The 22225-nt window shown below is 37.8% G+C and overlaps 1 protein-coding gene and 1 pseudogene across 1 annotated transcript; both read right to left on the bottom strand.

The window, feature by feature from the left end:
* Positions 1-3246: 3246 nt before the first annotated feature.
* On the bottom strand, positions 3247-8280 carry LOC116333464 (annotated as a pseudogene).
* Positions 8281-9978: 1698 nt separating this feature from the next.
* On the bottom strand, positions 9979-20241 carry LOC116333436 (cathepsin S-like). The gene is made up of 8 exons (XM_031756670.2): positions 20123-20241; positions 18150-18265; positions 17902-18024; positions 16137-16289; positions 14474-14698; positions 13080-13245; positions 12779-12881; positions 9979-11916 (listed from the first exon to the last, which is right to left on the bottom strand). Exons 1-8 carry the CDS (start codon positions 20139-20141, stop codon positions 11817-11819), a joined length of 1005 nt encoding a protein of 334 aa, XP_031612530.2. The 5' UTR covers positions 20142-20241; the 3' UTR covers positions 9979-11816.
* Between the last annotated feature and the right edge of the window lie 1984 nt (positions 20242-22225).

Below are 22225 nucleotides of genomic sequence, written 5' to 3'. Positions count from 1 at the left end.
GAATGGTAAATGGCCTGTATTTGTATAGCGCTTTAATTAGTCCCTAAAGACCCCAAAGCGCTTTACACTACATTCAGTCATCCACCCATTCACACACCGGTGATGGCAAGCTACATTGTAGCCACAGCTGCCCTGGGGTGCACTGACAGAGGCGAGGCTGCCGGACACTGGCGCCACCGGACCCTCTGACCACCACCAGTAGGCAACGGGTGAAGTGTCTTGCCCAAGGACACAACGACCGAGACTGTCGGGCTCGAACCGGCAACTTTCCGATTACAAGACGAACTGCCAACAAAGGCAAGGAAGAAGAAGGTAAACAAAAAACACTTATTCAGAGGTTTTCCCAAAAATTGAACCACAGAATTGCACACGTTCGGAAAGTATGACAAGTACACACACTCAGCATTTTAAAAGTTAAAATTAAAATTAAGACATTAAAAGTGTCTTACTCCCCACATTTAGCCTTTTCATTGCACCCTATGAGCAATCAAGTTTTGTAGTTTTATTTAATTAATTAATTTATCTTTAGTTCAGTGTAGTTGGATTATTTCCAGATTGGGTTTTGCTCGTTATTATTTTAAGTTTTAGTTTGGCTTCTTGTTAGATTGAGAGTTGGTTTTTTGTTTTATATTAGTATGGCAGAGGCAAGATTAAAGAAGTTCAGAATAAACACAACAGAAGCACACCGCTTTGTAAAAGAAGATATCTCACAGTCATGTTTCATATGCCACAATTCCTTTCTTGAAATGACAAATTCGACCAAGCTGACAAAGATATTTCCAACAATATTTCCTTTAAGTTTTCATTTGATCTCAGTGAGTTTTGTACAGAATGGCATAAAATCATAATTTTAGCTGTAGCTACCCGTATTAACCTTGATGTGAGACTATCATATGTGCAAATGACAGTTTTCTCTGAGGGTTAGAAATATGGAAATGGAAAACTTGGAGAATGGAAAATGATATTATGGCAATACACTCATTCGAATTTTATATTTAATTCACTGAAACTAATGAGAAAGGTTGGGAAGGTCGTTAAAAATGTTGGAAGTTCATTCTGCAGTTACAGGAATAAGTGGTTCTGGACAGAAGTGAAGGTCAAAATAAATATTTGACCTGTCAGCTCTAAATGAAAGATCATGAGGTCAGTGCGTTTTCAGGCAGTCTGCTGTTGGATGAACACAGAAAACTGAAAGAGGAACAAACCAAATCATGCATTTCAGTCATGAACATATAAGTTCAAGCAATGGTTTAATGACACTACATGCTTTTATAGAGTAATTCAGCACCACATACATAATAATCATTAATGCAAACTCCTTGTGGTGACAACTATGGCCAAAAAAATACAAATGTCACTCATTTTCCTACATGAATATAGTCATGGGGTTTAGTGTTGGGGTGATGGTGTATATGTTCCTTACTTCAAAAAATATAGAAATATTGCACACTTAGTAGAATAATTAAATTATAAATATAAACACAACAGGCACTTTATATACCTGTTAAACCACTCATTAAAACAATGACTGATTATCAGCCAGTCCCATGGCAGCCACTCACTGCATTTAGGCACATAGACAGATCAAGACAACCTGCTGTTCAAAATTTGAAAATATCCATTGATATTATAGGAAGGAAACAGTAACTCAAAAAATCAGTAATTATAACCAAGATGTATAGAAAAGTCTTCCAAATCTTTGAATGCACAACATGTCAAACCTTGACGCAGCTGTTATGGCCCGTCTAGGGGCGGCCAGACCACAACATAAGGGTGAGCCATCTTCATCAGACCCGAAGCAGCCACATCACACAACTAGTAAAGTTTGATAATCATTTATTTAAAATATATTCATTCGTTAGGTTATTTGACACAGACGAGGAGCTGATTATAGCTTTGGGGTGGACCTAACGCCAAAACAACAAACAAAAGGAGCCTATCTCGAGGATTCACCAAACTTACCTAATCCAAAGAATTAAACCAAATGACAGCAACTTGCCTCCCTAACTACAAAAAACAGGAGAAAGCTATGATCAAACAAAAAGGCAGTCCACCCCTGCGTGCTCCTGTATAAGGTGAACAGCAGTGGGCATGTTGCAAAAGGTCTGCTGGTTGTGATGAGCTGAGGATGAATGAATAGCTGTTTCATCGTATAAGTCATCTCCAGCTAGTTAGCCAATCCGTATGGTCCGTCCTCTGGATCTACCAATTACAGAGAAGCCCCTACACACTGAGTCGTAACACAGTTAAAGCACAGTTAAAGCAGCATAGGACCACAGTGGAGTACCAGTGGAAAAGGAAACTGAGGCTACAATTCACACAACATCACTACAAATGGATCGTAGAAGATCGGAAAAATATTGTTCAGTGTGATGGGTCTCAGTTTCTGCTGCCTCATTCAGATGGTCAGAATTTGACTTAAACAACATGAAAAAAATGGATCTAATCTGCCTTCTATCAACTCTTCAGCCTAGTGGTCTTACAATGATGTGGGAGATGTTTCCACTTTGTACTATGGGGCAAGTGCCACAGCCTTTTAAGTTCTAAAAGCAAAAGGGGATCCAACCAATTATTAAGTGTACCCAATAAGTTGTACAGTGAATGTATGAACTGTAACTGTAACTATTTGTGTTACTGTGTTTCTTTCATGCGGGCACAAAGAAACCAAATGAAGCCCTGGCTTCCATTACAACAGTGTTTAAAACTGACATGATTTCATTCAATTCAATTTTATATATACAGCGCCAAATCACAACAACAGTCGCCTTAAGGTGCTTTATATTGTAAGGTAGACCCTACAATAATACATACAGAGAAAAACCCAACAATCATATGACCCCTTATAAGCAAGCACTTTGGTGACAATGGGAAGGAAAAACTCCCTTTAACAGGAAGAAACCTCCAGCAGAACCAGGCTCAGGGAGGGGCGACCATCTGCCGACCGTTGGGGTGAGAGAAGGAAAGGACATGATTTCAGTGTAAGCTGCCAGTATTATCCAACCTGTTTAGAAAATCTGGAAATGTAACACACAGGGTTTTAGTGTATCATATGATTATAGTTTATGGTGTTTTGGTGTATCATTAAGTTATTGTACAGTTAAGCTTTTCATCTGACTTACTTTGGTGCCCACATGGTGTAGAACCATTGGAAAGTATTTTTGAGTGGATATCCTGATCTTTACATCACTTATTTCTATATTTGTTTGTGTTTTAGTGTGTTGACATAAAATAATTCCAAATGAGGCATTCAAATTCAAAATGAACCCTTTATTCAATTTCATAGAAAACATCTGTTTACAATGTAATCATTGGAAAAGTGCTGAACAGAACGACAAGTCCTTGTGATCACAAGAGAAAATAGTTTCATAGATTTAAAGGAACTCACACTACCAGCAGGAAAGGAGTAGCTCCCATTGCACAGCAATGTTTCCTGTCTTTTTTCACACAGAAAGCAAGTAACAGTAGGGACTGAAACTATCACTGACTACCAGTCAAATACTGTAAAAAGAAAAAGTATGTTGTGCCATGTAGATATGTAGATTTAACTTGCGACTTCAGCATAAAACAAGCCTGTGTTCTGGATTAGACTTATTCAACCAACGGCATGCCCTGAAGTTACAAAAAACTGCATATGTTTATTTATTAACCAGAGCACAGCAGAGGTCTGCAGGCATGAGATAATTCCAGGGTTTAAAAGTGTTTTTTGGAATCTAAGACTCAAAAACATTTAATGCCTGTTTTAAGTGAACCTGTTCGCTAACTCCAAATTCCATTTCCTGTTAGAAAAGACTGTAAACAAACATATTGTACTGTAGTGTTGCGGATGTGTTGAAATGAACATTTACTCTGAACATTTCCAAGTGTATATTCGTCTTATAGTAGTCTAAGCAAAGCCCCTTCATTTTCCCTAATCTCTTCACAGGATGGGGTAGCTAGCGAGGTTGGTGATGCCACAGAGGTTGCCATGGTTACGTGCCATCAGGATGTATCCCTTGTTGCCCCATTCCTCACCCCAGCTGTGAAGAAAAGACAAAAGATGGAGTCGGAGATGGAACGACGGAGACGATGAAATATCGCCAGGAGTCAAACAGCATTTCAGCTTATCATTTTGACAGATGACATGAAAACAACAAACAACCAACACTTAATTTTAGTGGACATTTGAGACACCTGATGCCATTCAGACAAGTGACATGTCCCACCTGTTCTTGACAATCCAGTACTTCTTCCCATTGGTGTTCACTCCATAGCCTACTGCCAGTACGGCATGATTGACGTCATCTTTGTTACAGTTGGGATCGTAGTAAACACCTGGGTTCACGACAGAGAAACAAAGAGCTGCATTAGTGAACAGTGCATAAACTATGTACCTCGCACAATTTTTAATATTGAAAATCAACTGAATATAACCAGAAAGTTGTTGATGTGTTATGTTTAATTGTTTTACTGGCTTTTTCTTACACCATTATAACCTAATTTTACCTTTATTTAAAGTTTAATGCTCAAAATGAAGGTGTGAACTCTATATTTAGGTGATTTAATTCATATTTAATGAAGAAATCCTGACTAAACAGGCCCTTATAAATTCTAGGATTTTATTCAACACATTTTCCTTCCCTTATATGAAGTAGGTGCAGGTAACAATTTCATTTGACCAGACATCTGAGAAGTTTACTGACCATGCTTGTAGAACTGGAAGCTGCTCTGTTGTGCATCGATGCCCACAGACACTGGACCAACTTTGTAGAGTGCAACAGCCAGCAGCGCTCATTACCCACTGGGATCTCCTTGTAGCCTTTGCACTGGGCTGCCATGCCTGATGCATGTAGCGGCAGGACTGATCCTGCAGGCAGGACAAAGGAGGAGAAAATGCTAAAACCATTTGTTGCTGATTTTTAAAGTGGCAATTCTTGATATTTAAGATTTTTAATTTCTACTGTGTGTCAGCAAACTGTAAACATCATCGCTATGTTTGGGGAAAAGCAGACTTAAAAAAACAACTAATAAAAATGAAGAACTGCAACAATAAGCCACAATAACTGAACTTAAACCTCAGATTCATCAGGCTGCTACTTTTCATGTCTTTACCTCACAGTGTAATCATATTCAGGTAGAATATCGAATTTTAATCCAATGGTTATTACTGATTAACCGACAATAAAAACAAATGAATAATTGTAGTATAAATGAATAATCAAAATACTTGCTATGCAAGGTTTTGGTACCTTGTGACTCTTCTGTCACATGCTTATATCACATGATGTGTTTGGTGCAATTCCAACTAGCCAAACAATAGAGAGACGGCAGATTTTTATCATTACCGAGCCGATGTACTTCCTCCTCATATTACCAGATGACTAAAGAGGAAACTATGCACACGCTGTGGGAGAGTTTCCTCTTCATCATTTCTGCTGAATCACCTCCCTCTGGTAAGATGTTTGCAGCTACTTTACTGTCAAAATGGAATATTTTCTTTCTTGATGCGTGTGGTTGGTGAAGTGTGTGAAGAGGACAAGTGTGACACCCTCACAGCCAAGTGAGAACCTCTTCACCATTTTGGTTTCAATATGCGTCTGCAGCTAGCAGCGGATTAGATCAAAACTGACTACAGTTCCAACCAGTCTTTCATTATCCATTGATAACTCTGATATCACACCCTCCCCTCAGGTTAGGAGTCTTGGTGTCATCCTCAATAGCACTCTGTCTTTCACAGCACATATAAATAATATCACTCGATCTTCCTACTTTCATCTCCATAATATTAACCGCATTCGTCCCTCACTCACTCCACACAGTACCGCCATACTTGTCATTGCTCTTGTCACATCTCGTTTAGATTACTGTAATTCTCTTCTCTATGGTCTACCTCATAAATCCCTCCATAAACTGCAGTTAGTTCAAAATACAGCTGCTCGTATTATTTCCAGAACTAGATCCACTGAACATAACACCTGTTCTTAAAGAGCTCCATTGGCTTCCAGTTCACCTCCGTGTCAATTTCAAGATCCTGCTTCTCACTTTCAAAGCACTTTATAACCTCGCTCCTCCATATCTATCCGATCTTCTCCATACATACTCACCCCTTTGTACACTCCGCTCTTCTTCAGCTTCCCTTCTGTCTGTTCCACCTGCTCGCCTGACTACCGTGGGACTCAGAGCCTTTAGTTGTTCTGCCCCGAGACTTTGGAATGCACTTCCACTTGTTCTCCGGACCACACACTGTCTCACCACTTTTAAATCACGTCTCAAAACTCATCTATTTAGAATTGCATACACCTGATCTGTCTTAGTCCATTTTTACCTGCTCAGTTTTTATACTTGCGTTTATACTTTTATGACTGCTTATGTCTAAATTTTATTTGACCATGTTTATTATATATACATATATATTTTTTTAATGTTTTTTTTATGCTATTGTTCACGTGTTATTGTAAGGTGACCTTGAGGGTCTGAAAGGCGCCTATAAATAAAATGTATTATTATTATTATTATTATTTTTATTGTTGGGCAGCATGGTGGCACGGTGGTTAGCATTGTTGCCGCACAGCAAGAAGGTCCTGAGTTCAATTCCACCATCGGGCCGGGGTCTTTCTGTGTGGAGTTTGCATGTTCTCCCCGTGTTTGCGTGGGTTCCCTCCGGGTACTCCGGCTTCCTCCCACCGTCCAAAGACATGCAGCTTGAGGGGATAGGTTAATTGCATAATCGAAATTGTCACTAGGTGTGAATGTGCAAGTGAATGTGAGTGTGAATGGTTATCTGTCCCTGTGTGTTGGCCCTACGACAGACTGGCGACCTGTCCAGGGTGTACCCTGCCTCTCGCCCTATGACAGCTGGGATAGGCTCCAGCGCCCCCCGTGACCCTGAAAAGGATAAGCGGAAGCGAATGGATGGATTATTGTTATTACTGGGTATTATTTATAACAACTAGATTAAAAGACTTTTTGTGAAAGTCTGCAAAGCTTCTTTGTAAGAGTGCCTACACAGAACAAACTTCTAGCTTATCTTAAGTACTGGAAGGGGTGGGGCAATCACTCATTTAAAAAAAACAAAAAAACAACTAAATTATACTCGTTTATTACTTTAAAAAAACCTGCTTGACTGCTTTGGTCCATCTTGCCTTTATGTGTTCAAGCACCCAGTGATATTAAAATATAACTTAGTTTATAGAGAATGTGGCACTCACTACATGAAATGAACTGAAGCGAAAGGCTCGGATTAATAAGCTACTTCAAGTTTAGTTATGTGTTTGGCAGAGTGGGTTGCTCACCTGTCCAACATATGGGTAGGCCGCTTCAGAGTCAATACCTCCATTGTCATTCACATACTGGAAGGCATTGGTCATGTAGCCTCCTCCACAGCCGTCGTTCTCTGTAACACAGTCCACCAGGTTCTGAGGACTGAGGTCAACGAGCTGCCCGGTCTGCTTGGCCAACTGCCCCTTAAGGGCCCCGGCAGAGCTAAAGGCCCAGCAGGAGCCACAGGAGCCCTGTCAGGGGTCAAAGAAAGACTGGTGAGTAAGAGGTTTAGTTTGATATGTACATACCACTGTGACTGGACTGTGGCTGACAACAGTAAGAGGAAACTAAGCTGACATGGAAGCTATAATCAGCAGAAATGTAAGAAACCCAGACCAGACCAGAGTTGGTAGGAAACAAGAATAAATGTGCACATTGTAAGGAAATAAATACCAAGCTATTCTGATAAGCAATTATTTTTTAAGGAAACCACTTGTGGAGAGCCTGTTTTTTCATAGAATAATCAGACATCAAGAAATAACAGCATATTTAAACCATATTTATCATATTAAAGGGAATCAAATTAAACAGATTAAATCAACATCACAGCAAATACTGTGTCTTCTCCTGTCTGTCCACTGGGAGGCAGACTGTGACAGCATTGACAAAGAAAGAAAGCCATTTCTGTTTGCTGATCGAAAGGCTGTAACTGCTGTGAATTTGGGTTGTAAATAGAATCGGCTGCTGGGCAGTTTGTGGTGTGCAGTAATGTTGAAACAGTGTTAATGACACACAGTGAGAAATGGTCTTTTTTACAGGTCTGGACTGACACATCCAGCGCTAATGAATCACTGACACCGCCAACGTGTTTGGCTTTCACCCAGGAATTAGGGACTTGCTGTAATATAGATGAACATTTATGTTGAATTTAAATTAAAAGGTTATTCTTGTTAACATGTGTTGGGTGTAACTAATGCTTCTATGCCTGAATAGGAACAAATCCCTTCCCTGCATGTTATGAAGAACCTTCCTGGAGGAGTGCATGATGTATTAACACAAGATTAATGCTTATAACTCTGAAACACTTACGTGTCCACATACATTTGGTTTTAAAGCGCGTCTAGAAGTAGAAGGATCCATTTCAATCGTATTCCCTATTCAGACGAACAATTAATAGCTTATTATTTTCTTTTTTTTGGCCTTCATTTTGAAATATCTGAGTCTTCACACCTCTAATGCTCCACCTCACTCTGCTGCTCAGAGATGCCCCAATTAAAAACTTTGTAAATCTGAAATCCAATCGGTGAATGTTGTGTGTGGCTTTGAGCTCTGCGATAACAGAAATTTGCCTTAAACGATGAAAACATCAGAAACACAATTCAGTCATCATAAAAGGAGCTCAGGATGAAGCAGCAGAGCTGTTAGTATGCAGAGACTGCAACCAGTCTGCTGCATAATTCATGAACCACAGGAACCAAAGCAAGAGCTAAAAAAAAATCCTGTTTATGGCTGTGTGTTCAAATCCATCCGCCAGGGGGAGACAACGTAACACACAAGCTCTCAAACAATGTATGTTTTACTAACTTATGTTATCTATCACAGTTACCTATTTTTTAACACTGATATATGATGATTTCTATGATTTTTTTTCTCAAAATAAAGAAACAGTTGAACATTGTAAAAAATTTCCTACAAGTATATTCACCAATTCTACCAGATGAATGTTGTTTACATAAATGGTTGTTTAATTTGCTCTTAACGACCAATTACATCTAATAATGAAGGCCTTTGTTACCAAAGTCAATTAACCATGAGAACAGCCTGTTACTCTCAGTGTGGATCTGAGCACTAAGTGGGACTGGTTACGTCTTTAAATGTTTAAATAAAGGAACGCTGCAACGATTCAAGCTTTTTTTCAAGGATTTTTCTGAATCCTTTTTCTTTTTTCGAGGTTACAGTAAAAAAAATCTTCACAAATTGTGAATTACATTCAGTCTTTTCAAGGCAAGAGGCTGCTGAATGTTTTCATTTAAACTAGAGATGAATGTAAAGGTGTTCACCTGACATAAACTATTAATAATTCATCTCTGATTTCAGAGGGTTTCAGAAACATGTACTTTGACTTTGTGGGTAAACAATGTCAGATCACGCTGCTAAACACAACATAAAATGTGTAACTGAAATCCCAGTTGATGTCATTATTCTTGCCTCTGCCTTCAACAGTAACAGTTCACCACAGGGGAACTGTTGTGTCCCTCCCACCTGTTTTTCTTTCCAAAATGTTTAGTGTAGTTGAAATACTGTTCAATCCCACTGTTGTAAGTAGGAATTAATAAGATCCATACAAAAAGCTTTAAACGGGAAAGAGCTGAGGGAAATATCTGACTGAGTCTGACTTTCCCCAGCTTGGACTCGACCCACCATGCTTTATTGTGCCATTCTTGTCCATGTGTTAGACTTACTAATGAATGTGGCTAACCAATCAAAGGCTTTAAAAAAAGATATACAAAACTTTAAACGTCAATCATGGTGGGACATTTTGTATCAACAACTAAAGAAAATCCCTTTGAATACCTCATGTGAAAATTGTTTGTTGTGATGTTGCACTAAAAAAAATAAAAATGACTCATTTGTAACCCAACACTGCAGTCTGTTGACTTTATTCTGACCTTGTTCAAGGTGTTAGCAGGAAAGATATCTGGGTTTTAAAGGCCAACTCCAGCACCAATAGCTGCTCGGAAATCTGATTTATTTTTTATTTTGTCCAAAAACAAGAAAACACACTTACGAAACCAACTCTTCCTTTTAAACTTCCTTTTTGTTGAACAAAAATACAGTATAACATGCACATTTCAGTACTTGACCAGTTAAAACCCTCAACATCCAGGCATGTTTACATAAATACATATCCCCCTTTTGTCAGGTCTGTGATGGCAGACTGTGTGGAGAGTGGACAGACTGTGGACCCAAATGCAGACTAAAGACATGGTACTGGACTGCAGTCAAAAATGAAAGTGAGCTTTTTATTTTTGACAGCACAAAATACAACCAAAGCAAAAGGGAGACTAAAATTAAACCAATGAAAACTAAACTGCGAAAACTAAACACAAGGTACCTGGAACAAGAAAACCTGAGACCTGAAACATGACGGATGATGAACGAGGATCTGTTTAGGGACAAAGGGAAATCAATGACTGTAGAAAACAGTCATTGAGGGAAACTCACACAATAAAGATACACAAAGGCAAACGAGAGGGAACGAAACGGAACTAACTAAAAGAACCAGAAATGTAAATGATTAAACCAGGAAACTAAATAATACCAGAAAAGGACTAAGAAACATAAATCACTACCATTGTAAGAAAACGTCCAAAAGTCCAAAAACATAAATGCTCAGTAACAGACCCATCATCATGACACCTTTAAATTTAAATATTATAATTCCATGTTCATTATTTTGTGAATAAGGAACCAGATTTTTGGAAAATTATTTATTTTTATATCGAGTCAGATTACATAATATCAGTATCAACAAAAAAGCAGCAGTCAAAAAATATACAGTTGTCCAGCGCTAAACATCCGGTAAAGTCACAACTTTTTACAATAGATATACACATATTTTTAATGAAACCTTGTAGCCTTGGACAGACGTCTGTACTTCTGGTTACCCCCTGATTTAATGATAACCACAGTGTTGGGGAGTAATGAAATACATGTACCGCCGTTACGTATTTGAAATACAAAATATGAGTAACTGTATTCCGTTACAGTTATCGTTTGAAAGGGTGGTATTCGGAATACAGTTACTTTGTTGAAGTAAATGGATTACACGGCGGTATTTTCCTGTTTCATATGTTAGGCTATGCCATCTCTATTTTTGGGAATTCCATGCCGGTGGAAACCCAAACAAAACATGCATTAAGAGGCTCTAATGCCTGTGTCTCAACCTCGCGGCCCATGTCACCCCTACTTGCAGCCCGCATAATGACAAATGATTTAATATGAAGGCAATAGGCAGAGCGTTACAGGCATAGCCCTAAAGAATGTAGCCTGATGGGCAGTGTAGTCCGTGCTGCAGGGAGAATGGAATGCAATACCCGTTATGTGTCTGTGAGCGAGGGAGGGAGAAAAAGAGTCGAAAAGTAGGAGCTGTCACCGACCAGAAACGGGAGATGGAAGCATGTAAATATAATAATAACCACTGCAGCCAAAAAGAGTGCCTGAGGAGCCCATATGTAAGTAAGCTATTAAGACTCGACTGTACACTGTGTTCATGTTTTCCTCCGAAAACAATAAGTTCCGTTGGAGCAGCCTTTCAACACCTCTCTCTGTCTCTCGCTAGCAAAGTTGACCCAGACAACAAAGTAACGCTAGTTTTCGGTTACGAGCCTGACACGGAACCCACTGTATTAGCCAGAGGTCCCTTTACTACGGTTCGGAGCCGCGGACATGTTTTATATACGCGCGGAATTGTTTTCTATACGAGATCGCTGCAAGAAGTGCAGCCTTACATAATGTCCACCCTACTGTTACTCATTTTTTATTAAGATTTAAAAATTTAACTTCAGTGCACTCTGCAGTTACATGACGGGGTAGCAGGCATACAAAGCGATGCCACACTGGTTGCCTGTGTTGCGTGCCATCCGGATGTATCCCTGATCTCCAAAGGTAGTTCCCCAGCTGGAGAGTAAAATAAATAAAAAAAATCATTATGAAATTATGGCTCATCAGTGAAATTGAACTGTTTTTAAAACTCCACATGTCATAATAATGTATTAAGCCATTTTTATCTTGTTTTTCAGTTTTTACTATTATTTAAAATCTTTTTACTATTTCAAATAACACAAATTATTCACAGAAAAAAAGAAAACACAAGAACATAAAACCAGGTGCAGTGGATGAAAAAATGCTATTAATGCTTATTCATATGAATTCTAAACTTAAACCTGACTTCAGCAGCTGGTTGCTTTGTTTTAATCTATGAATAAACATTAACAAAAATAAATAAATAAACATTAACAAAACTGTCTTTCTTCTTCTTTCTTTTTATTTATTTACATTTAACTAGGTGCAGTGCATGTTTAATTATTAATAGGGATAAGGAACTTGTATACATGGGTATGTCAATACTTTTGATTGGCTGTATTCTTTTGAAGTCTTGATGTTTCCATGGATTAACTAATGTTTGATTAAACTTTAATTTAATGATGAAGGCCAACTGGTATATCGCAGCCCAACAGTCTGGAGAATTATTGCTTAAGTTTTTAAAAAAATATCATTTGAAGAAATCCACTTTAGTCCTGTCAGCAAAAACTGAATGTCTGAACAGAATGAAACAATCAGTCTTTGCGTGCTAATGATATGTACTCTTCTAAAAAGCCCTGACTTCTCTCTTTCACTTCTTATTTGTCTTCTAGAGTCATCCAGAATGCACCACATTAGTGAACAGATGGTGGAAGACAAAAGAAGCCCTGTCCATGAATTCACTTTGTATATATATAACCCAGATTCAAGAGAAATCAGTGCAGTGAAAAGGTCTCACCTGTTCTTTACGAGCCAGTAGTCTTGTCCATTCAGAGAACCGTAGCCCACTGCCAACACACCATGATTCACCTCTTGTGTGCATGATGGGTCATTATACACTCCTGAAATTATAAGAAGAATTACCAGTCTCATTGTAACATTCCAAAAAGCTACAAATAATAATTTCCAAGAAAGTTTTATTAATTCAAGCTTTTCTTGAAACGTCTTCATTCCTCCAAACTTCTCAAAACTGTTTTTCCATCTGTATTTACATATTAATTGACAAGAGTACATGTGACACCTGACGAAGTGTATCTTACCACTTCTATAGAAACTAAATCTGGGCCGCCTAGCATCAATTGCCACTGAAATGGGTCCAATGGTAGCAAGGGCCTGCTTCAGAGCGTTCTCGTCCCCTTCAGGCAGAAACTGGTAACTGGAACAGTTGGCAGCACGAGTTGCTGGGTTGTAGCGGCACTGATCATCCTGAAGTTAAAGGACAAAATGTTAAAGGATCTGATGCAGTCAGGAAAAAATAAATAAATAAAAATCTGAAATTATTCTTGTTTAAAAACATACAAGGCAGGCCTTAGGCAGAACTGAACTAACTGGGAGGTAGGACCTCATACCACTAGAAGTGACACCAACCAGCAGAAAACACAAACTCACTGCCACTCCTTAACTAAGCTTTATAATATGTTTAGTCCTTGAGCTTGCTCTACTTGCCCCATTCTAATGTGACATTTGACATATGAATGATACTTTGGCAAAGTTGTGGATTATTTTGGATTATGAGCAGCAGTTTTTTGAAACCACCCCTTTAGTCACCAGACACTGGGAAACAGGCTCTCCCTTGACTGAACTGCACCTCACTCACAATAGAGAAAGTCAGTGGTTTCATAATTTGTACTTTGGGACAAAACTAAACCTAAAGATGGTTTCAAAGTACACACATATTGTCATGTCCATATTTAATATTTTTGGTCATTATGCTTATAGAATATTTCACATCAAAAAGTTGCTTTTTCAAATATCTTTTCCTAAAATTAAAAACATCGCCACCCCCGTGAGGCTGGAACAGTCTGTTGAAGCGACTCACAACTGGCTTCCTCCTCCACACAAACAACAGCGAACTACATCAAGCCTGGAGGACAAACATGTTGTCCGCTCCGATTAATTTATTGTTGCTCCAAAGAGACGTTAACAGCTGACCACAGACAAGTGTGAGTGTTGCTGTCTACAGCCTGAAGGATCGGACTCAACTTCTTGCTGGTGTTTATACACCCACCTAGGTGTCTCATACAGGATTTTGTAAAGCTTGTGTTAGAGTCCTATGTTTAATATTTTGTAAAACTTTGTTCACATGGTATGAACAACAGAAATAAAACAGAATATAATGATTGAAAATCATTTAAACACAATATTTAATTGAAAATTAGACAAAGACAACATAAACTAACATTATATAAACATTATATTAGATTAAAGTGTATGTGTATAATAAAAAATAAAGTAGCTTTGCTCCTGTCTACTCAATTTTTACTGTAAATTATGAAGTCAGATGTTTTGGTTTTACCTTGAGAAAATTTACCTATTACTAATATTATAGCTGAGATTGTTTGCCCCCTGAAAACATCAGTTAAGTACGTAGTGCATGTTCTTTTAGCACAAAAGTGTACTCATAGGGCCACAAAAAGGTTGTGTGTTTACTTACACGTCCTGTATATGGGTATGAAGCATCAGAGTCGATTCCGTGGTTGTCGATGACATATTGGAAAGCTCGGGTCATGAAGCCTCCATTGCAGCCGTGGTTACCGTATTTGCCAGAACAGTCCACCAGGTTCTGAGGACTGAGATCCACCAGCTTTCCTGTACTCTTGGCTAACTGGCCTTCTAGGGCCCCTGCAGCACTGAAGGCCCAGCAAGATCCACAAGCACCCTAAGTTAAAAAAAACAAACTCATAGGATCTGTAATACAAATATGCTTATATTCTCAGTATTCCTCTAAACGTCCATCTTAATAGCACTGAATCACTTTTTTACAATACCAACTACAAAAGAAGTCCTGCAATGATTTGCAAATCCCATTTTTTGTTCAACATGTCAAATGTTGAAACTGAGACATTTTACAGTTTCATGACAAATATGAATTCAATTTTGAATTTCATGGCAGCAAAAGTTGTCTCACAAATGTTGGGATGGAGGCAACAAAAGTTTTGAAAATAATTAGGCTAACTGGCAAAAGGTATTTTACACAGCATCCCAACATTTTTGGAATTGCGGTTGTAAAACTTTGACCCCAAATTACATATCTGACTGCACTTGTAGCTGTGACAAAATAAACAAGCTGAAACACACTGGTCTGGCAACAAAGGTGTTCTTTATATTAGTTCTGTTGCTTGAGTTTTCCTTTCTAGTCTCTTTCCACACTTCTTAGAAATCCATAAAGAAATCCATTTTGATTTTGATTTAATATATACTATTCATTGATATAATAATAAATAAACACTGAGTGAAAAATCCCCCTTCAACAATGTTCTTGTAGCTTGTCACTACATCAAACAGAAATAGCATAAGTTCCTTGTGCATCATTTCACACATTTCTGTGTTTGGCAGCTCAACAGGTGTTTGTAGAGGTGAAGCCAGGGTCCAGCAGGGTGTAGGAGGTTAAAGAATTCAAGTGACTATATGAGAATGTTTTTTGGTCAGTTACATTTACCATGTTGCACAGAACAGAAGCAATGCCAAAATCAATATGTGTGTGTCTGTGGTTAAATGATATTCATCTGCACAACACAAGTTAAAAATGAATTGGGCATCAAAATCTGTTTCTTTCTTTTAAAATTATTTTTTTATCTGTATGATTTTTTCCCCTTAGACTCTATGCAAAGCAATTTTAGCACAGAAAGTCATATGGATTTAAAATATCTTAAAGTAATGCAAATTTTAGCACTAAAAGTTTCTAGAGACAAATAAAGTGAAGCTTTGGAATGGACTATTTACATACAGGAAGAAAAGGCGGAACATTAAGACATATATTTCCTTATTTCACCTTAAAAAATTTTTTTTTATATTAACCATCCAAAAACTAAGATAATGAGACAGTTTTGAAAGTATTTAGGTTAAAAAAAAACCCCTGTAAGACCATGCTACCCACCTTCTTTGCACCAAAACAAGTGGAAGTGACAAAATAATTGCTAAACTAGTAACTGTGGTAATGACATCCTGTGTAAACATGAACTTATTCAAAGAACAAGGAACAGGATGATGGGGGAGATGTTGTTCCTGCGTGGCTATGAGACATCAAATGTTTTTGCTCTTCTCAGCAGCACTAATACTTATACAATGATTTAAATGCCCTCTTGTCTTTTTTTTACCTGCATCTTGACTTTGGTGACACAACCCTTCTCTCTCCAGTCCATGGTGTCTGGTATGCCAGAACCTGATGCCCCTGCAAAGGCAGATGGCGCCCTCTGGATGTCAGTGGGAGGAGTGAGACTGGCAAAAAACTGCAGGATCTCTTCTTCTGTCTATGATAAAGAAAACACCAATGATGAAATGAGAAGCAAAAGCCAGTCACAGTTGGCAGACAGTTATCAAAGTTTTCAACTTCAATATGTTTTATAAACTTTCTAAAAGCTTTAATTTTTCATATAAATCTCCCCTATGCAATACTTATATGTTATAATGCTCAATTTCCCTGACTTCATAATCTGCTATAATTCTAAGTACAAAAACACACAAATTTACACTCCCATGTGTAATTATTGTAGTGTTTGTTGATTTTTGCTACAATACTGAACTACTGATAAACACTGATAACTGAATTACATTTTAATATTTTTTTTTTCCTCAAAGCAAATACAAGCATGTGTCATTTGGCGATTGTTGATAACCTCTCCTGGACAATGAGAACCTTTTTAATATTAGCAGAATGGAGAGAGCAGTCAAAAAAGAGAATAGTTTCAGCTTGCTGTTCCTGCTGTTGCAAGAGGTCACATGTAAATAAATAACTACCATATCAGATTTTTATGAGCACATATTAAAAATGCCCTGATAACATTCCTGGCAGTATGCAAAATTAAGCTAATGTGTTAAATACAAAATATGAAGACACTGAAACATGAAAACTGACACGGAACATAAAGACAGAGAAAGGGGAACACAGATGACACAATATTAGGAAAACCAGAAACATGAAGTGGTTAAAAAAACAAACAAACTGAATACCAGGACTATGGCAACTTCACTATCAGTTTATGTGTTAACACACCCTTTACTTCTTTCAGGGCTTTATGTAAAAACTTAAAAACTTTAAAGTTGGTTTAAACTTAAAAAAACAAATAAACTTCTTTTAAAAATGTTATTGTTATTATTAAATATTGTTATTTAAATCATTTAAGGAAATTTAATGTTTAATTTCATAATGAAACTTTGCATCTAATTCAACTACTAACTAAGCTGCAGGCAGCTGAAGCTGTAAAAACATTGCGGTGCATCAAGTCTCGCTCCAAGCACTAACAGGAAGTGTCAACAGGAAGACCAAATATGTCACAAGACAACAAAAAGGCCATGGTGGCTGTCTTTTTGATTTAAGCTAGACTTTTCACCTCAAGAATAATTTTCCAGAGCTCCATCTCACCAGACTTCATCTTTTTCCATTTGTGGGTCATAAAGCTCGAGATATTTCTTGATCTAAACATCTAGTTTTTATTCATTAGCTTAAACATGAGAGAAAGCAACAGGGGATGAAAGGGTGCTTCTACAGAAGCTAAAAATGTGAGCTGCAGAAGTGTAGATGTACATGCAGGAAGTGAAAAAAAAGTATTTTGAGGGGCAGGTGGAAAGTGATAATATGACTGTGGCAAGAGGTTTCGAGCCAGGCTCACTGTGGAGGTTTTATGTGGAAAATGATGGTCAAGTGTTTTGACATAACTCTGTTGGGCCTAAAGACAGAGACTTTTGAGTCACATGTATCCTCAGTTTTCTGCCAGTAATCTATCATCTATCACATACCCAGCTACTCTTCAATATGGATCAGCTTTAATTCTGTTGACCTTTCAACATCATTAATACAATCACCATTAATGAATAAAAATTATCATAAATCAAAAACATTAACAAAGCAAGAGAGTGTCTCACCAGGTCTCCCATGTGATTCATGCCCAGTTCATAGGTGTGAAGTCCCATTGAGGCCTCCAGGTTGTGCACAGTAATCAGCTTCAGGTTATTCTCCCACAGCTCCCGGCGGTGAGCGTTCTCCACCTCACATAAAGAAAGAGCAGATGAGGTGAAAATGCTGTATAAGTTAATTATAAGCCTTATGTAGCGCTTGTACAAATATAACACTTTCTAAAAAATATTTATTACTGCTACTTTTTGTCACATACATCATTTTTGTAGCTCTTCCCATGTGTCTTCTTCCACAGCTCCCAGTGTGCGTCCAGTGTGGATTCAAACATGGCTGCTGCCCCAGCACACAGGCAGATGAGCAGCAACAGCACGCCTGCAAACACACAAACATAGACGATGACACGAGAAGACAGGATGTCACCTGACCTTTGATGAGACTGATGCTCACTAACATACTGAGAAAACAACCTGCCTGGCAGAGAGCTCCAGTCAGAAACAGACCTTAGTTTCATAAAAACCACACATAGAGACTCTGGCACGACACAGGCCAAAATATTTTCAGAGTTGTGTTACATATTGACAGAAAGAAAACAATAAAAACACGGAAATCAAAACAAAGAATAGGCGTTTAGTGAAATATGAGCACAACTGAACTTATTTATGAGAGCCCCTGATATTTAATTCTTCTTATTAAAACCCAACATTTACTCTAAAAGGTTAACAGGAGCCACAACTATTTTCCTACATACATACATGGTAATTTTTCCCAAATCAAAAGGTCTTTTTTTTTTCACAATTTTACTGTCTTGATCTGCTTCTCAGTCAGAACGGGGAAAAACATGATTGTAAACATTGGTTTACATCACTTGTTATCAGATTGCTGGCAATAAATCTAAACCAAACTGATCTAGGTCACCTCTGCTTCTTAGAAACAGCACTCTGTATATATAGTTGAGTTTAAACCGAGTTTTTAAGCTCAAGGGCAATTTGAGGGTCAGGTCTTAGTAATACTATTATTTACAAATACTTCACATAATATGGAAGAATGGTTGCGTTTCAGAATGCATCAAGTAGCTGCATTTTAATTTCACTTTATGTTTTTTGGTTATTTAGTGCATTAGGTGGGATCAGTGAGATTTTTTTTTACACAAGTAAATAATATGGTGTAGAAAAGTTTGGCAACAAGCTGAGGAGGGCATACAAGAATCAACAAACAGGCCTCAAAATACAAAACGGGAGAGCGTTTGCTCAGTTTTCTTACAATGACAGAGAGCAAATACACAAAACTGAAGACACTGAAGTGATTCCACTGAAAACTGCTGTTTGAACTGAGTGCTCAAGCATGTTACCAGATTATAACTGGTGCTGATGTTGTCTTCAGGGGTTTTATACTGAGGTGGCTCATTGGCCTCATCTACATAGCAAAAGTCATTTTTTAAAAAACAACTTTTTGCACAGATCACTGTGTCTTTAGTTTCTGAGTGTTAAGAGAAGTCTCAAGTATCACTTCCACATATTTAAGGCTGTACAAAATTATCAAAATGACGCCACAGATATGAAGCTCCACCCGTTATACCCGGTACAGTTCCCAGCTGGGGAAAGGACCCTCTTCAGACAACACACACAATACCCTCAGTGTATAACCTAAATGTATTATGATATATATAATATTTTTAACCAGAATTTATAACTCACCAGGTTTCTCATACTAATGTAAGTGATTTAAGTAAGGGATCTATTCAATGTTTACTTGGACTTTTACCCCACAAGCACTTTGACTGGCACTTTTTTCCACTTCGTTTTGTTGTCAGTTTCATAAATACAAATACAAAAACGAAGAATTCCGGTTTTATATTACTTTTAAATTGTTTTACTAAACAAATGCAACAGCGTAGTTGTACAGCACAGCCTTCCTGTCTATGGTGTAGTTACATAAGGATATACTAAAAATACACCGAGTGTGTTTTGATAATTTCTTTTTCTCCAATTATTAAACATTATAGAAACACTTTACTTAACTGTGATGACATTATAATAAGGTTACAATGCATCTATCGTTGAACACACCTGCAGCCTGAACAAAGAAAAGTCTCTGAAAACTACAAAAACGAAAGTAAAAGCAAACTAAAATATGAAGCTTTTTATGGGGCGATGTCCCCCTTTTTGTTTTACCAGCCATTAATATCTCTACTAAAGCTATTAAAGTATGACTAGAAAGTGTTTCACTTGCCTTGATTAGTCGGACTCATCTTTGCTCGTGCGCTGAACCCAGTCTGACTGCGTTTCCTTGTTGCTATTATTTAAGAACAAAGTGTCACATGTTCTCTCGCAGTTCTTCCTCTTTCGAAAGTAAGAGCTACGGCGTTTTCCTCACAGTGCAGGAGAGGAATAGTTGAACGCATAAGACATCAAATAGAATGGTAAATGGCCTGTATTTGTATAGCGCTTTACTCAATCCCTAAGGACCCCAAAGCGCTTCACACTACATTCAGTCATCCACCCATTCACACACACATTCACACACTGGTGATGGCAAGCCACATTGTAGCCACAGCTGCCCTGGGGCGCACTGACAGAGGCGAGGCTGCCGGACACTGGCGCCACCGGGCCCTCTGACCACCACCAGTAGGCAACGGATGAAGTGTCTTGCCCAAGGACACAACGACCTTCCGATTACAAGACGAACTGCCAACAAAGGCAAGGAAGAAGAAGGTAAAAAAACACTTATTCAGAGGTTTTCCCAAAAATTGAACCACAGAATTGCACACGTTCGGAAAGTATGACAAGTACACACACTCAGCATTTTAAAAGTTAAAATTAAAATTAAGACATTAAAAGTGTCTTACTTCCCACATTTAGCCTTTTCATTGCACCATATGATCAATCAAGTTTTGTAGTTTTAATTAATTAATTAATTTATCTTTAGTTCAGTGTAGTTGGGTTATTTCCAGATTGGGGTTTGCTCGTTATTATTTTAAGTTTTAGTTTGGCTTCTTGTTAGATTGAGAGTTGGTTTTTTGTTTTATATTAGTATGGCAGAGGCAAGATTAAAGAAGTTCAGAATAAACACAACAGAAGCACACCGCTTTGTAAAAGAAGATATCTCACAGTCATGTTTCATATGACACAATTCCTTTCTTGAAATGACAAATTCGACCAAGCTGACAAAGATATTTCCAACAATATTTCCTTTAAGTTTTCATTTGATCTCAGTGAGTTTTGTACAGAATGGCATAAAATCATAATTTTAGCTGTAGCTACCCGTATTAACCTTGATGTGAGACTATCATATGTGCAAATGACAGTTTTCTCTGAGGGTTAGAAATATGGAAATGGAAAACTTGGAGAATGGAAAATGATATTATGGCAATACACTCATTCGAATTTTATATTTAATTCACTGAAACTAATGAGAAAGGTTGGGAAGGTCGTTAAAAATGTTGGAAGTTCATTCTGCAGTTACAGGAATAAGTGGTTCTGGACAGAAGTGAAGGTCAAAATAAATATTTGACCTGTCAGCTCTAAATGAAAGATCATGAGGTCAGTGCGTTTTCAGGCAGTCTGCTGTTGGATGAACACAGAAAACTGAAAGAGGAACAAACCAAATCATGCATTTCAGTCATGAACAAATAAGTTCAAGCAATGGTTTAATGACACTACATGCTTTTATAGAGTAATTCAGCACCACATACATAATAATCATTAATGCAAACTCCTTGTGGTGACAACTATGGCCAAAAAAATACAAATGTCACTCATTTTCCTACATGAATATAGTCATGGGGTTTAGTGTTGGGGTGATGGTGTATATGTTCCTTACTTCAAAAAATATAGAAATATTGCACACTTAGTAGAATAATTAAATTATAAATATAAACACAACAGGCACTTTATATACCTGTTAAACCACTCATTAAAACAATGACTGATTATCAGCCAGTCCCATGGCAGCCACTCACTGCATTTAGGCACATAGACAGGTCAAGACAACCTGCTGTTCAAAATTTGAAAATATCCATTGATATTATAGGAAGGAAACAGCAGTGTTGGGTAAGTTACTTTAAATTAGTAACTTAGTTACATTACTAGTTACTTCTCTAAAAAAGTAACTCAGTTACTTCAAGTTACTCGTTACTTTCAGAGTAACTAGTTACTAGGGAAAGTAACTTTGGTTTTACTCAGAATTCTCTTGTTAATGTGTTGCTTCCCTAACTGGATACCCAGCAAGACTGCCAGTCTTCTATCTTGCTTACTTGCCACAAGTGCACTGTGCCACCTACCAACAGAAAGGAAAAAATAATGTGCACATTTCCACGAGAGAAATCCGACGCCT

Source organism: Oreochromis aureus, linkage group 11 (genome assembly GCF_013358895.1).
Source record: "Oreochromis aureus strain Israel breed Guangdong linkage group 11, ZZ_aureus, whole genome shotgun sequence".
In the NCBI taxonomy this organism is placed as follows: domain Eukaryota; kingdom Metazoa; phylum Chordata; class Actinopteri; order Cichliformes; family Cichlidae; genus Oreochromis; species Oreochromis aureus.
The sequence above is the reverse complement of the archived record's forward strand: the minus strand, read 5'-3'. Positions and strand labels throughout refer to the sequence as shown.